This window comes from Arachis hypogaea, chromosome 2 (genome assembly GCF_003086295.3).
Source record: "Arachis hypogaea cultivar Tifrunner chromosome 2, arahy.Tifrunner.gnm2.J5K5, whole genome shotgun sequence".
Lineage (NCBI taxonomy): Eukaryota > Viridiplantae > Streptophyta > Magnoliopsida > Fabales > Fabaceae > Arachis > Arachis hypogaea.
The window spans coordinates 569,865-586,841 of NC_092037.1; the positions used below are offsets into that span (position 1 = coordinate 569,865).

The 16,977-nt window shown below is 33.7% G+C and overlaps 1 protein-coding gene and 1 long non-coding RNA gene across 2 annotated transcripts; both read left to right on the forward strand.

The window, feature by feature from the left end:
* Positions 1-5,113: 5,113 nt before the first annotated feature.
* On the forward strand, positions 5,114-8,146 carry LOC140177989 (uncharacterized). Its single transcript, XR_011869915.1, has 3 exons — positions 5,114-6,012; positions 6,117-6,264; positions 7,896-8,146. It is a non-coding gene; the product is annotated as an uncharacterized lncRNA (long non-coding RNA).
* A 3,962-nt stretch (positions 8,147-12,108) lies between these two features.
* Positions 12,109-15,057, forward strand: LOC112730423 (probable CoA ligase CCL5). The gene is made up of 6 exons (XM_025780514.3): positions 12,109-13,013; positions 13,267-13,737; positions 14,052-14,197; positions 14,483-14,550; positions 14,637-14,739; positions 14,819-15,057. The coding sequence occupies exons 1-6, from the start codon at positions 12,272-12,274 to the stop codon at positions 14,930-14,932; spliced, it is 1,644 nt and encodes a 547-aa protein (XP_025636299.1). The 5' UTR covers positions 12,109-12,271; the 3' UTR covers positions 14,933-15,057.
* The last annotated feature ends 1,920 nt before the right edge of the window (positions 15,058-16,977 follow it).

Consider the following 16,977-nt stretch of genomic DNA (forward strand, 5'->3'; position numbering starts at 1 on the left):
AAATAAAAAAAAGATAAATAGGTTCCTAACCTTTTACCCCGCGGACATTTTCGTTCCTGACCATTTGAAAATATTTTTAAATCTCTGACCTTCACAAAACTTGGACAAATAAGTCCCTCCGTTCAAATATTTCTGTCAGACCTAACGAAAAAGTCTGACGTGGCTCCCGTTCTAATGACCTGGCGTCACGGGTTGACACGTGGACTAATGAGTGGAAGGCTACTTTTGAAAATTGGACAAATAAGTCCCTCAACCTAAAAATTACGTCGTTTTGTGTTTGGCCCTAATCCTTAAATTTAGGGGTGTCAAAAATCCCCAGCAGGCGGGGATCCCCGCGGGGACCGCCCCAAATGGGGCCCCGATGGTGAGAAATTTTTCCCGTGGGGATGGGGATGGGGAGCGAAATTCCCCCGAGACAGGTGCGGGGACCCGAGCGGGGATCCCCGCCCCATCCCAGATAATTCCCCGAATTGTTAAACTTACTTAAATACTCTTACTTTATTTCTAACATAGGGGGTATTTTAGTAATTTCACCCATTAAAAAATCTTAACCCTATATTCCCTTCTCACCTTTGTTGTTGCGCCCTCTCTAACTCTCTATTCCCATCCAAACCCCAACTCTCCAGACTCCAATCACTCACTCACTCTCCACTTTGTTCAAACTTCAAAACCCTCACAGCTAGCCACCGGCCACTCTTGCGCCGTCACCCTAGCAGCTTCACCGCGTCGTTCTCTCTCCTCAGGCACGGCGTCCTTCTCCTCTCCACTTCTGCGTCTGCGTGTTTGCTTCCATTCTCGTCACTATATGTTAACATATTTGTCTCTATTGTTTTAACAGAGAACATGGAGATGTTTATTGGAAGTTTTATGCCGACAATGAAAGAATATTTGATGTTAAAGACTTTGTTTTATTGCTTTCTTTATAATGGAAGTTGTATTTTAAGATTTTATTTTATGGACTATGATTTGCTATGTTGTATTTCTGGACTTATAATCTTAGATAAGATATGTTTGTGTGTTTGTAATAATATTTTTTCGTTTGTTTTTTTATTTTTTGATATTTTTTACTATAATTTTCATATGAATGTTAAATATAGGGAGATGGGAAATGGGGCTCGCGGGGAACGCGGGGAATGCGGGGAACGGGGATGGGGACAATTATCCCCCCATGACGGGGAATGGGGCGGGGACGGGGATTAATTCTGGGGGCGGGGACGAGGAGTAGGGAAGCATCCCCGCCCCCGCCCCGCCCCATTGACATCCCTACTTAAATTGATTGCATTTTTTTGTGTATGCTAGTAGTGAGAAGCTCTATCTGCATCAATAATGGCTGTTAATAGACTATCATCAACGTCAAGAAAAAGTTTTAGCAAAATAAAATAAGAAAATTTAGCTATATCCTTCATAAAAACTCGATCCCCTTGATTCTCTTTCCCAATTGCTTGTTTATCATATTTATCTTCCTCTTCCTGCAAAACCAATTAATTCAAAATTTTCATTCAGAAATATTATCTAAAGTAAACATCTTAAATATTTAACCAGCAAAAATGACACAAATCCTAGTTGATTCAAATTCAGCTATTTTCAGCATCCAAATTTCAATTAGTGTAGGTTCTAATTGTAATTTCAAATATTCGGTGAAAATTTATCAAAATATAAAACAAGAGATAAGGGATTAGTAGTACCTCGTGATCAAGGGTGCAATTGAGGCCAATACCAGACTAAATTTGTCACTGTTCATTGTCGTAATTGTCCAGTTTGAGTTGAGTACGATGAAACCCGCGTCACCATCTTCGTTATCATCGTCTTCGCCGTTGAGATTATTGAGGTCATTCTCTACCTGAACCCATAAGCTGGAAGAAAAAGAGGAGGAGGTTGCAGAGGGTTTAGGGTTGGGTTTAGGTTCGGATTGGTTGAGGGTGTGGAGTTGATTTCGTCGGCGGCGAGGGACCAGAGAAAGGAGAGAGAAGAAGGGGAGGTTGAAGAAAGAGGAAGAGAACCAAAGGCTTTGTCGACGCGGACTCTAAAACTATCTTCCATTGCTATCTGTGCCTAAGCTAATGCTTCGTTCAGGTTTAGTTTGGTTGATGTTGTGAATTTGCGGCGAAAGGGATTTGTATTGGGTAAGGCCCAATCTTGTCTTATTCCATTGAAGCTTTTTCTTGATGTTGATGTTGCTCTATTAGCAGCCATTGTTGATGCATGTAGAGCTCCTCACCACCAACATACACAAAGAAACACAATCAAATTCAGGATTAGGGCCAAATACGAAACGACGTAGTTTTTGGGTTGAGGGACTTATTTGTCCAATTTTTAAAGTAGCTTTTCACTCATAAGTCCACGTGTCAACCCATGACGCCAGGTCATCAGAATAGAGCCACGTCAGACTTTTCCGTTGAGTCTGACGGAGGCATTTGGACGGAGGGACTCATCCATCTAAATTTTGTGAAGGTCAAGGATTTAAAAGTATTTTCAAATGGTCAGAAACAAAAATATTCACGAAACAAAATGTTAGAAACCTATTTATCTTTTTCTCTTAAATAAATGTGGACGAGGCAACTATGCCTACGTCACAGGAGCAAAGTCTTTTTGCAACTAAGCATCCCATTTGATGAAAATCTCATTGGTAGTTGCAAATTTGGTCATATAATCCGTAATGGAGTTGGGATTCCTTTGTATCATTAATTATTTAATTTCCACTTTCAATCTCCATTTCATAACATTCAAACTCTTGCTTATCAAGTCGTGATGTGTGCTTTGACCAGCAATATTTTTGTCAGTAATAAGAATATAGGCTTTTGGACAATTGGTTTTACATATAACATTCCTACATCTCAATTTTTACGTGAAAATTAAACTTTTAGGGCTGACAATGAGTAAGATAGAATAAGGTTTAGATTCTATCATAATTTTATTAACAGGTTGAAATTTTTTTAAAATTCTATCTTATCCTACCTGTAAATTGAAAATTTTTCAACACTAACCCTACTCACACCCTAAAATTCTAAACCCTACCTTACTCGATCCTACCCACAAAAAAATAAAAAAATTTAAGCAAATATAAAGTTTAATCATTCCAAATTTCATACATATTAATAAAATAGAAAAAAAAAAAAACTAAATTCAAAATAAAATTAAAAATAATAAAATCTTAAAGAAATTTAACATAAAAGTACAAATAATATTATCATCAATTAGTTTAGTGATTATTTCAAGTTTTTATAAGAGAAATATAGTGAGTTCAACACTTATCAAACAACCCTACCCGAACGGGTTGGTCCGGGTTGTGTACCCGCGGATAGAGTATAGATTGTCAACCCTACCTCTAAATTGCAAAAAGTTCACCATAAAGAATAGACGTAAAAAATAGGGCATCCGTATACCCACGCAACCAAGCACATGAACAATTACGCAAAACACAACCAAAACTAATCGTATATCCAAAACTACTAGCATCACAATTGACCTTCATCGATTTTGGACAGGAGACCACGTTAAAATTAAAAAAAAGGAGTATAAGTCTACTAAAATGTGTCAATTTTATGTAGTTCTTTAACTAAAGAGTGAATAAGAGATATCACTTTACCAATACTCTACGAAACATTTGAATTAAAGATGTCATTATTTTACTCTGGTCAAATCTACCAACAACCTGCCAAGAACAACAACTCGTGACTTTTCTTTCCTTGAAGAATCCAAGACAAGATATTGTCACAAGCTAAATTGAAGTTTAATCTATGTCAAACTAAACTTGTTTTTGGACAATCCCATAAACAACAAAGAATAATTTTCGGTCGAGGTTAGAGCTAGACATACCTCGCTTGAAGAGAAAATCAGAAGTAAGAATAACATCATAAAGACAAAATTAGAGGAGCATCTTGAATTTCTTACGAACTTTTGATGATTTCTATATCAAAAGAAAATCACCACAATCCTCCCAACCATAACGCGTTTTACAAAGCCATAAATATCCATAGCTTAAAGAATTCAATTAACTCTGGAATGGTACATGTTAACTCTAAGATATTTGTCCAAATTTTGCATAAATCGAATCGAAGATATATCCGTAAATAAGTCCTTCCTCATGTTACTGACATTCTTTGAACGCATGCCACTATTAATATATGGGAGTCACTCACATAAAGACATTAAATTTTTTTTTAAAGATATTTTTTTAATAATTAATATTCAACCTATATAATCGATCAAATTGTGTTATTTTCATTAAAATTAGATGAAATAAACTAGTTTGATTGAAAAATCGATAAACCAAATCTTAAACTGATTTAAATTAATTTTTTTATAAAATGGCTTTAATACCCCTATTATAAAAAATGGCTTAAAATATTTTTACTATATATTTTAAAATTATAGATTCTAACCTTTCTCTTCTATCTATACCATCATAGAATTAGAATTTAAGATTTACAAAATTAATATATATATAATAAGAGTATTTTAGTCATTTTTATAATAAGAGTATTATAGTTATTTTCTATAAAAAATAATATTAATTTAGATCGGTTCAAGATTTGATTTATCGATTTTTTGGTCAAATTGGTTTGTTTGGTCTAATTTTGATAAAAGTAACATAGTTTGATCGACTATATAGATTAAATTTTAATTATTAAAAAGCGTCTTTAAAAAAAACGTTTTAAGCGTCTTTATGTGAGTGACTTGTAAGACTCCTAAATTTTTAAAAATTATTAATAAATTATTTATGATATATTATATTTATTTAAGATTATATTTTTAGAGATTTTTATATAAAAGTTGAGTAAACCCTTATTTATTATTTAGAGTTCTTATAATTGAAAAATAATGAATAGTTTATATACCTTAATTTTAATATATAGATTTTTAACCTTATTTTATAAATAAAAGAGAATTAATTTACTTATCTCTAATTTTTACTAAATTAGTATTTAACTGAAAATTATTTAAAAATTATTAATTAGAAGACATTTTTAAAGATGGATATTTTATATTTAATTTGATTTCTATTATTATCCTACTTTTTATTTAAATCATAAATAGCTTGTTTTATAAAACTTTATTCAACCGTAAGGAAATTATTTGAATGCTTTAATGCTGCTGCTTTGGAAATATAAACAAGACATAGCACTTTATTTTATTTAATAATTGTTATGATAACTAGATTTAGCAATTCTGGTTCTGATTTTAACTAAGAAAAGATTGGGAGTTAATTATCACTCACTTCTTCCCTTTTCCTTTTCACGCTAAACAAAACCCTAACCCCTTCTAAGCTTACCCTCCACCGCCACACTCTTTTTCCCAATACCCAGCAATACCCAAGTACCCAACGTAACTCCAAAATAATAAAAAAAAAGAACCAAAAGAAAGAAGAAGAAAAGGGGAGGGCTGACCACATCACCAGCGCAGGAGAGAACCGAGGGGAGAGAGAGAGTGAGGCGTCTGAGAGAGAGAGAGTCAGAGGGAGCTGCTACGCCGTTGCGAGGGAGAGGAGGCGCCGCTGCTGTTATTGCCTCGCCGTCGCCGATTGATGGAGGGGGAAAACACGTGACTGAGGGAAGCACCCAGGAGATGCGAGGAAGAGGAGCCGCCGCGCTTTGCCGCAACCAGCACCATCGTTTCCTGCGCCGCTGCTGAGTCAAGACGTCGCCACCGAAGCCTATCGCCGCCATTCGCGCCTCTATCGCCGTCCGAGAAGCTTCCATGGTCGTTGCCGTCGAGCTCACAAGTGAGAGAAAGAGAGTTGCATGTGAGAGAGAAAGGTGTTGCGCCGCCGTTCTTTACTGTGCAGCCACCGCCACACCTTGTCATCGCTAGAGCTGCCACCGCCGCATGCCACCGCCGCTTCTCACCGCCAAGGGAAAACCTTGCCTACGCTGTTGCCTTCCAGGCTAGATTCACCGATTAATGCTCTCTGCTGCCTTAAACACTCAGATTAATGCTACTGCCGCCAGAACGGGTTTCCTGGTCTAATTTCTGCTTCTTGTGGCTCCACCGTTCTGTTTCTCTGTAGCTGCAGTTAGTCTTCCATCTAAAACCCTTATAATTATTGATGTCATATGCTTGTTTTGATTCAATTTTTGATATATGTCCTTGTCTTCGGTTTCTTGAAACTATTTCAGTCACTGTCATTGCAATTCATATTGACACGGTTGTTATAAGAGGTGTCGGGCTGTTGTTATTTCCATGGGGGTTATTGTTGTCACTGTCGCCATGAATTGAAAGAAAAGGGAATTACCACGATAAATTACGCGAACTCAGCTAGTTGAGGTAGGGATGTCTTTCTTAAATTTGTTTTCCTTTTCAGAGTTGTGATAAATCGATATTAATGCGTGAAATACATTTCTGTGATTTCGTAAGTCTTATGAATTGGATTGAGCTGTTTTGAATGAACGAGATTATTAATTTGATTGACAGATTGATCGATTGAGAAAATTGGGTGTTTTGATTAGTTGAATGATATTGTTAAAGTGGTTTTTCTTGAATTATCGGATGAGATTTATTATTGGCATTTAGTTTAACTTTAGAAAAGGTTTGATTTTAGAAAAGATTGAATATTGAAATCTGATTTGATGCCGGAATCTGATTTTAAAAACAAATTTGGAAAGGACCTGATATTTGAAAATGGCTTGTTTACTGAGAATAATTTACTATTTTGAAAAAGGTGCGAACAAGGTTTGAGGAATGGTTTGGTTTGAAACTGTTTGAGAAAACCGAGAGTTCTTAATCATTGATTGGATTTTGGATTTTACAGTTTTCTTGGATTTCAGTATGGTTGTGAAAATGGTTATTAGAAATGATTTGAATGATTAACAGGCACTTGGTTTGGTTTGGTTGGGACCCGGAAAGGGTGGCAGTGTCCGAGTTTTAGAGGAGATGCTGCCGAAATTTTATAAAAATAGAAGTTTTATTTGAATTAGTTATTTTAAAAAGGTTTAATTTTAAGCATTATATAGTTTAAGATTACTTTATTTATCAAAGGAAAAGTTATGTTTGAATTGGGAATTGTTAGTGAACGGAATGGAAAGAAGGACGATGAGGATTTTCTTTGAAATATGATTTTGAATGAAATCCGATAAAATTGGAAATGAGGTATGATTGATGAATGATAATGATGTTGAGAATGACTTAGACATTGATGAATGTTGAATGAATTATTTATATGGCTTATGAAATTGAAATATCTGAGACACGAGTTTCCCTGGATAAAGTGCTGTGGCTTGCCACCATGTGTACCAGGTAGAAAATTCGATACTCTGTTGACCCTACGACGTAAGTGTGACCGGGCACTATATAAATTCCCGGGAATGTTACCCCCATTGAGCAATATTGGTTATTTGAGAAAAAGCTATGCATAGACTCTTGGGGATGCACGTCGGGGGACAGTCTAAGGACAATTCAGACTTGTCGGGTTGGCTGGATAACCGACAGATGAGCCTCATCAGCCATAGGACAGGCATGCATCATATGCATTTGTATGCTTTGCTTGAGTTTGAACTTGTTTTGGTTTGCCTAATTGCTAAACTGTTCTTAACTGTTACTTGAACTATTTGCTGTAATTGCTACCTACTTGTGTTTTCCTTGTCTGTTTTGCCTGTGTTTGTTCTGCCGTGCTACATTTGAGAATGAACTTTGGTGCTGAATTATTGATTGTGCTGTTTGATTGTGTGTTTGGTTTTTGATTGAGATTCTCTTATAGGAAAGGAAAGGTTTCGGATTTCTAAAAGATTAAAAGTTATTTCTTTGAAAAGGTTCTGAACGATTATTCATTGGTTTTTAAAAGATTCATAAGGCAATGATAATCACTGAGCTTAAAAACAGCTTTCTTATTGAATATCTTCTTATGACAACTTTGAAACTCCGTGGTGAGACCGTGTGGTTAGGTTCTCACCCCCCTACAGGTTTACCTTTTCAGGAACCGGGTGAAGAAGCATTAAGAAGAGTTATACTGCGTTTGGTTTATATGCTGTTGTATTGATTAGATTATTTTTCTTCCCTCGTCTTTGTTATTACAAGTTTGTAAGAGGGATAGGAATTGTATGTTTTATATGTATAATATATTGAACTATTATGTAAGGAGTCTTGTATATGAATGTATGCCTGTTTTGTATTTTTCTTAAGATAAAGTATTTATTTATGGTTTTCAAAGAAATCAACGATATAGTGTCGAATCAAAGGCTCCTATTTTATTATTTAGTATGTAAAGTGGTCGTAATACTTCTTGCTATTAGAGTAGCGCAGCCGGAAGCGTGACTTCTGATAGAGAGGGTGTTACATGACTCCCTTAATATAATAGTAGCTATTGTTGAGAATAATGTTGTAAAAAGAAAAAATAATTAGAATACAAAAACTTAAAAAAAAAATAGCGGCATACAAGAGGAGAATAATAATGTTAATACTGTTGTTATTGGTGTTGATAGCAATAAAAGAGATAATAATAATAATAAGATGTGATTGTAGAATTGAAATAATAGAAATAAAAATTATAATATAATGATGACAAAAATGATAATAGTAGTAGTGATGGTAGTTCATCTTATTACTGAAAAGAATTTTGTAGGATTTAAAATTCTCATAAATTTATAAATAAAACTCTTATAATATTAATTTTTATTATTATTTAATGAATTTTTTAATAAAAAATTAAATTGTTCCAAAATAATTTTATTAGGATCAAAATGTCTTTTTTCTTTTTTATAAATATTAGCATGTCTTTTAAAAAAATAAACAGGTGTCGAGTTGAGTATTTATTCTAAAATTTATAAATTTGTGTTTATTTGTCTTGAATTTTTATCGATTAGTTTTACTTTTACATAATATGACCAAATTATATTTGAAGCATCCATTTGACTATTAAATATAGTTACTTTTTTTGAAACAAAAGATTTAACAGATTTTTACATAGTTTCATCCATATTTTTTGGATTTGTAAACTATCATTTCCCCATTTTCAATATTTTTAAAATTTATTTTTGGAAATATACTCTTTTGTTTGTTATGTTATAATTTTTACAATAACCTTAGTCAGATATATAATTTACACATCTTAAAAATCTTTGAAATTATTTTCGATCTTCTATTTTTATTTAAAAATGATAGATTTATTGTAAATTTAGTTTTATATTGTGAAAAAAATCAGTTAGGAAAATTCACTTTAATTTATTGTTTAGCTTTTTTTAATATATATGTATAGTCATACTACACATCTATATAATTTTATATCCAAGTTCATTCAAGTTAGCCTAACAATAAAAAAATTTAATATCATTAAATAAAACGTGAAATACACGTGCTCAACACATACAAAACTGCTTTTACCCAACGTTTTTTCTCTTCTTCTTTTCACACTCGTTTACGCACGGAACTTCTTCTTCACTTTCTTCTTCGCGTTCCTCCTCCTCCTCATTCTCCTATTTTTTTTCGCATTTCTTATTCTTCACGTGTTTTCTCTTTATCGTAATTCTTTTGTTGTTGTTATTGCTGTATTCTTTTGTCTTTTTCTCTTTCTCTCTGGTGAAAAAGCAGTAAAAGGTGAGGAGGAAGAGTTTTGAATTGTGTATAACAGAAATGAACCGAATATGTTATTATGGTGAAACAATTGTATAGTACTAAATGAATAGAACATTATCCATTATATAAATTCAAATTCAAACATCTTTCTGCATAATGAACTGAACACGTACTCATGGTGAAATAATTACATAGTACTGAGTGAACGAAACATAATCCATTATATAAAATCAAATTTGGACAGCTTTCTGCATAATGAACCGAAACACATACTCATGGTGAAACAATTGTATAGTATTGAGTGAACGAAACATAATCCATTATATAAAATCAAATTCGAACAGCTTTCTGAACCGAATACGTAAACAATTATATATAGTACTGAGTGAACAAAACATAATCCATTATATAAAATTAAATTCAAACAGCTCTGCTTACAATTTATAAATTATCAATTTAATTCAATTCAGTACATCTCCGTCTATTCAATTCAAATTCATTTCGTTCTTTATCTTATCCAATAAGTGAACGAAACATAATCCATTATATAAAATCAAATTCAAACAGCTTTCTGCATAATGAACCGAAACATGTACTCATGGTGAAACAATTGTATAATACTGAGTGAACGAAACGAAACATAATCCATTATATAAAATTAAATTCAAACAGCTTTCTACATAATGAACTGAATGCGTACTCATTGTGAAACAATTATATAGTACTGAGTGAACGAAACATAATCCATTATATAAAATCAAATTTGAATAGCTTTCTGCATAATTAACCGAACGCGTACTCATAGTGAAATAATTGTATAGTATATATTGAGTGAATGAAACATAATCCATTATATAAAATCAAATTCAAACAGCTATGGCTATAATTTACATATTATCAATTTTCCGTCCATTTAATTCAAATTCAATTCAATTCAAATTAGCAATTGCATTCCATTTAATTCGATTCCAAATTGAATAATCAAAACTTGATTCGTTTTAGAGGAATAATCCAAATCACTCCCATTCAACTGATTTGAAGTTGAGTCATGCATTCATTGTTTTAATTAAAAAATTAAGATCGAAGAAGAAAACGAAGAAAAATAGGAAGAAGATAAATGCAACATAACCACATCGAAAGAAAAAAATGAGAAGATGAATGCGACTAGAGGAGGACGATGAAAACAATGCAGATCAATAAGGAAGAACGTAAAGAAAAGACGCGAACAAAAAAAAAGATTTACGTTGTAACAAAAAATTTACATTAAGCAAAACTTTAAATTACAGTATTAACATGTGTATGACAAACGAGTGTGGAGAAAGAAAAACGAATTTGACCAATATTACTTAGATAACTTGAATATATTTTTTATACGAATGTACAGAATTATATATATATAAAATAGATAGAACCTCGTTGATAAGAGCTCCAACATATTGCATATTAAAATCCATACACAAAAGCTCATTAATTTTATTTTATATTGACAAATTTCTTTGTATGTGTCATTCTAAAATAAGAAATCATTTCAAATATAAAAATAAAGTTATATTAATTTTATATAATTCATTTTAGAATAATATACTATATAACTAATAAAATTGATTAACATTCTAAATATTTAATATAAATTTTAAATTTGAAAGTTTAGATATTTACAAATAAAATGTTGGTCAAATTGACTAATATTAAAAAAAACATTGGTCTTCTGATTTCTTCATTTTAAACATAATAATTGATTAAAAATTTAATTTATTCCAATTATTCAATTCTATTATATTATAACGATTTTTTTTATGACAAACTTAAATGAGGAAACAAAAGTGACCACGTCTCTGGCCTTTCCGTCTTCATGGTTCTCTGCTAAGTATGTATATATTTAAGAGTAAAATAACACGTTAGATATATTATTCTCTTAAAAAATAATAATAAATATAAATACGTTACTTCTAAAATATTTTTATAATTTAAATAAAAGATCTGAATTTAGCTAATTTATCTATGTTTATAACCATAAATAATTTTATTAATATGTTTAAAAAAATTAATTTATTTAAAATATAAATTTTTAGATTTATTTATTATTTTATTCAATATTTAAATATGAATGTGGGCATTTAATTGGTCGGTCCTCTCTCTAACTTGGAAGAGTCAAAGTTTTAACAACCGCAGTCCACGGGTCACAGGTGCACCTACCTAAATAGCTGCTAATAATAATTTAATTTGTCTAGAAATAGAAGAACATGATATTCATTCTTTTACTTTGAAACTATATAAGTAAAATTATGGAGTTATGTTATTTGTAAACTAAAATTAACTACTAAAATTAATTATTAATATAAAATATATGTTAAATATAAATATATATTAAAAATAAATTAAATTACATATATATTTATACATAAATATATTAATAATTAATTTTAGTATATAAATAATATTTTTTAAAATTTAAATATCATAACAAATATTCTGCAATTAATTACCTGTTCATTCTGAATAAAATAATAAGGTATTTTCTTTGTATGAATAAAAATTTCCACATGCATAGCACATAATTTTTTTTATTCAATAAAAAACACAAAATAAAAGTAATGTTAATATGAAAAGAAGTGAATATATATAGTAACGAGACATATGAATAACGTGGTACTTAATTTGATTGGATCTCAATTCCCAAAGTAAGAATATAAATTATTCCCTTATTTAATAATCTGATAACAGAAACAAAAAAACAAAGAAAGAAAGAAAGAGAGAGCGATCAAAAATGGAGGAAGGAAGAGATATAGATCCAAGAAGTGGGTTCTGCAGCTCAAACTCAGTCTTCTACAGCAAAAGGAAGCCACTTCCACTCCCACAGAACCCCTCCTTGGATGTTACCACCTTCATCTCATCACACGCCCACCATGGCAGGATCGCCTTCATCGACGCCGCCACCGGCAACCACTTCACCTTCCACCAACTCTGGCGAGCTGTGGACGCCGTCGCCTCCTCCCTCTACGACATCGGCATCCGCAAGGGCAACGTCGTCCTCCTCCTCTCCCCAAACAGCATCTACTTCCCCGTCGTCTGCCTCGCCGTCATGTCCCTCGGCGCCATCATCACCACCACCAACCCTCTCAACACCGCCGCCGAAATCCGCAAGCAAATCAACGACTCCAAGCCTCGCATCGCCTTCACCATCCCTCCCCTTGCCTCGAAAATCGCCGCCGCCTCCCCCTCGCTCCCGATCATCCTCATGGAGGCCGACACCAGCAGCAGCTTCCCTTCGGCCGTCACCACCCTCAGCCGCATGATGGAGAAAGAAAGCAGCTCAAGCCGAGTCAAAGAGCGAGTCAACCAGGACGACACGGCCACCCTGCTCTACTCTTCCGGCACCACCGGGCCCAGCAAGGGCGTCGTGTCTTCTCACCTCAACCTCATGGCTATGGTGCAGATCGTTCTCGGCAGATTCAACATCGAGGAGGGCCAGACCTTCATCTGCACTGTCCCAATGTTCCATATATACGGTAGTAACTACTAACTCACTCTATTTTCTCTTTACAAGGTATTCTTAACTAACAAATTATTGCATGTATACATTTTTTAGTTAGAAGCAAGATTCGAATTTATAATTTTTAAATAAATACAAAAAGATTATCTCATTTGAGTTATAACTCACACTTGTTTAATTAAGCTCCAGCACCAGATTATTCCAAGACGAATTAGTTCTTAATAAGTCGAAAATAAAATATAGATAGAAACTAACTGTGTTAATAACAGGGCTGGTGGCGTTTGCGACGGGACTTCTGGCGGCGGGGGCGACAATCGTGGTGCTGTCAAAGTTCGAGATGCACGACATGTTGTCGGCGATAGAGAGGTACAAGGCGACGTACCTGCCGCTGGTGCCGCCGATTCTGGTAGCGATGCTCAACAACGCCGACGCGATTAAGGGAAAGTACGATTTGAGGTCTTTGCATTCGGTGCTTTCGGGTGGAGCGCCGCTGAGTAAAGAGGTGATAGAAGGCTTCGTGGAGAAGTATCCGAACGTGACCATTCTTCAGGGTTATGGCTTGACGGAGTCCACCGGAGTTGGTGCTTCCACCGACTCCTTGGAAGAGAGCCGCAGGTACGGTACGGCGGGGCTCCTCTCTCCGGGAACCCAGGCTAAGATTGTCGACCCTGACTCCGGGCTCGCCCTTCCCGTGAACCGGACCGGTGAGCTCTGGCTCAGGGGTCCCACCATCATGAAAGGTACGTTACTAGGTTAGTTAGTGCTTTTCCTAGTCAACTTTTTCTCTCTTTTTTTACGTTTTTAGTTTTAGCTGTTTTTGGAGTTTGGAATTTCTTTATCCGTTTGAGGGGTAAACTTGGAATTTCTTAATATGAATTGATTATGATTTATCATTAAGATTTAAGAGCTAGTGGATTCCTTGGCCCTACCATAATATAGCGTGCGCATTGATAAATCATAAAAATGAGTCTCTTTTTATTCATTGAAAGTTGAAAGTTGAAACATACTAGTGGATGAAAGTGTTAAGAGTAACGGTGATGGCGCATGCATGCAGGTTATTTCAGTAACGAGGAAGCAACAGCGTCTACGCTTGATTCAGAAGGATGGTTAAGAACAGGGGATGTTTGCTTCATCGACAATGATGGCTTCATATTTATTGTGGATAGGTTGAAAGAGCTCATCAAGTACAAGGGATATCAGGTACAACTCTTCATATTTGTTGTCAATTATTGTTTTCATAAGAAGACAATGAATTTCTACCTTCATTTTACATTTCATTCACATGCATTATGTTGTTAGGAAAAGTTTAAGAGACTAACAATTTTATTAAATTTTGGCTAACATGTAACCAGCAAATAAAAAAATGAGTAATCTTACATTATTTGATGAAATCTCATACTATTAAAAACATCATTGATAGCTATTTGATGACTACAAATCATCTTACCCCTAACACTCTTCGTGTTGTTATTCTCAATATTTTAGGTGCCTCCAGCAGAACTAGAGGCCTTGTTGCTCACACATCCAGACATTGCTGATGCTGCTGTCATTCCGTAAGTCTAATGTTTCATTCGTTATCTCTAAGACAGCGTTTGGATACTGTCTCTAATTCATTCATTATTCATGTTCCGTGCATCAGGTTTCCGGATAAGGAGGCTGGGCAGTTTCCAATGGCATATGTTGTAAGAAAGGCTGGAAGCAGCATTTCGGAGAAGGAAGTCATGGATTTTGTGGCAAAACAGGTTTGAATCCAATTAACTCTAAGCATTCTTTTTTTGTGAGAGTCTCAGTTACATTATATCTTGTGTATGATGCATGCAGGTGGCTCCATACAAGAGAATTAGAAAGGTCGCTTTTATATCTTCCGTACCCAAAAATCCATCTGGCAAGATTCTAAGGAGGGATCTCATCAACCTCGCAACCTCTAAACTCTGAAAACACTTTAACATTATTTTTTATTCGAGATATGTATGGCTCTCCTGCAATTTTAGTTAATATGCCTTGTTTATATACTTTTTTCAGGAGATTAATAAAAAGTAATAATGTACGTATGTTCCTAATTTGTTTTCTCAACATAATGTTCGTATCTAGTGTTCCTTTAAGAAAATTAAATTATCATATTTAATTTAAATCGACTTATTAGTGCTTAATTTACAAACGAAAATGTTACGGAATAATACTTTTTAGTGAAAAAAATAGTATTAGTTCAAAAATAAAAATATTAGAGATTAATATTTTTTATCAATATTAATTAACACTTTGAGCTCATTTGAAAAGCTTCAAAAACTTTTTTCTAAACTTTTTACTTATCAAAAGTCACATTAATGTTGTTTAATACAATTTTTTAAATATATTTTTGAATTAATGTCTTACTTTTATATAATTACAATTTAGAATTTAGTATTTAAGATTTAAACAAGCAAGAGCAGAAAAACAAAAACAAAATAGAAACAGATATGCACAAATCCGAAAGAAATATTAATGTTGAGGAGTTAACAAGATAATTAATTTCGTGTAGGATAATGCAACTAATCAAACAGTCAAATGTTAAAACGATATGCTTTGATCATCTCCTGCCAAAAGGGTTGCCCTGTAACTGTAGCTACAATGGAAATTGGCCAAATGTCACCATGATTATTTTCTCAAGAATGGTGTTCTAGAATTGGCACATATATAGAAATATAAAACAATAAAAACAAAGAAAAGCATGAAATTGCGAGTTAAACCCCAAAATAGTCCCTGAAATTGGCGTTTTGCACTGAAATCGTTCCTGAGATTTCAATTGCACCAATTACGTCCCTGAGATTGAAAAAAATGCACCATAGTAGTTCCTGACCCATTTTCCATTAACGACGTGATGACATGACATGATGACGTGGACTGTAAATGACACGTGTCACTTCATGATTTGGCCACGTGTAATGGTAGGATGATGTGGTGACCAGTGACACGTGGCACAACTATCCACGTCAGCATGCCACGTGTCACAATGTTATTTGGCCACGTGTCCAGTAGTGCCACGTGTCGCAACAGTATTCGTCCACGTGTCATCCATTATGCCATCATTGTATATGCACCAAATTAGTCCCTCACTTTGCATTAAGTGACTCATTTTAGTCCCTGAAATTGAATGTCGTGCACCAAACTAGTCCCTTCACCAATTTTTTCTCATTTTTTTCTATAAATTCAAAATTCTCAATATTTTTGAATGCATTAATTTCAATTCTATTTTTTCACACGTTCTTCAAATAAAAGTGTTTTTATAATTGCCGACTTGGAGTTAACGTGAAGGCTTTTCAAGCATCTTCACTACCATCTCCAACCTCTTTCAGTACTTTTATAAAATATTTTTTTTCTTGCGGATACCTCTAATAGCCGCCATCTTGGAGTTGACGTGAAGGCATTTCAAGCTTCCCTCATTATCATCTCCGACCACTTTCGTCTAGACTGCAGAGATCAAAAGTGGTAGTGAGGGTGGTTGAAGTGCCTTCAATCTAGCTCATTTATACATAACGAAAATGTGTATTTCATAAGAAAAAAATATTTATTTTAATTATTAATTTCTTGTTAAAAACACATGTTTTTTATGAAAAAAATGTGTCTAATCAATCATATAATTATTTTTTTATAGTAACATACTATATTACAAAATTTACCAATATTAAATTATTAAAAAAATTATATAATTAAAACTAAAATCTTAAATTTTTTTATAAAAGCACTTATATTTAAACGATATATGAAAAAATAGAATTGAAATTAGTGTATCCAAGATATTAAAATTTTAAATTTAAAAAAATGAGAAAAAATTGGTCAAGGGACTAGTTTGGTGCACGACATTCAATTTCAGGGACTAAAATGAGTCACTTAATGCAAAGTGAGGGACTAATTTGGTGCATATACAACGATGGTATAATGGATGACACGGGGACGAATACTGTTGCGACACGTGGCATTACTGGACACGTGGCCAAATAACA

Coding starts and splice junctions, on each gene's coding strand:
- LOC112730423 (XM_025780514.3), top strand. CDS start 12,272: ATGGAGGAAGGAAGAGATATAGATCCAAGAAGTGGGTTCTGCAGCTCA. Junction 13,014..13,266: donor CCCAATGTTCCATATATACG/GTAGTAACTACT, acceptor TGTTAATAACAG/GGCTGGTGGCGTTTGCGACG. Junction 14,740..14,818: donor TGGATTTTGTGGCAAAACAG/GTTTGAATCCAA, acceptor TGATGCATGCAG/GTGGCTCCATACAAGAGAAT.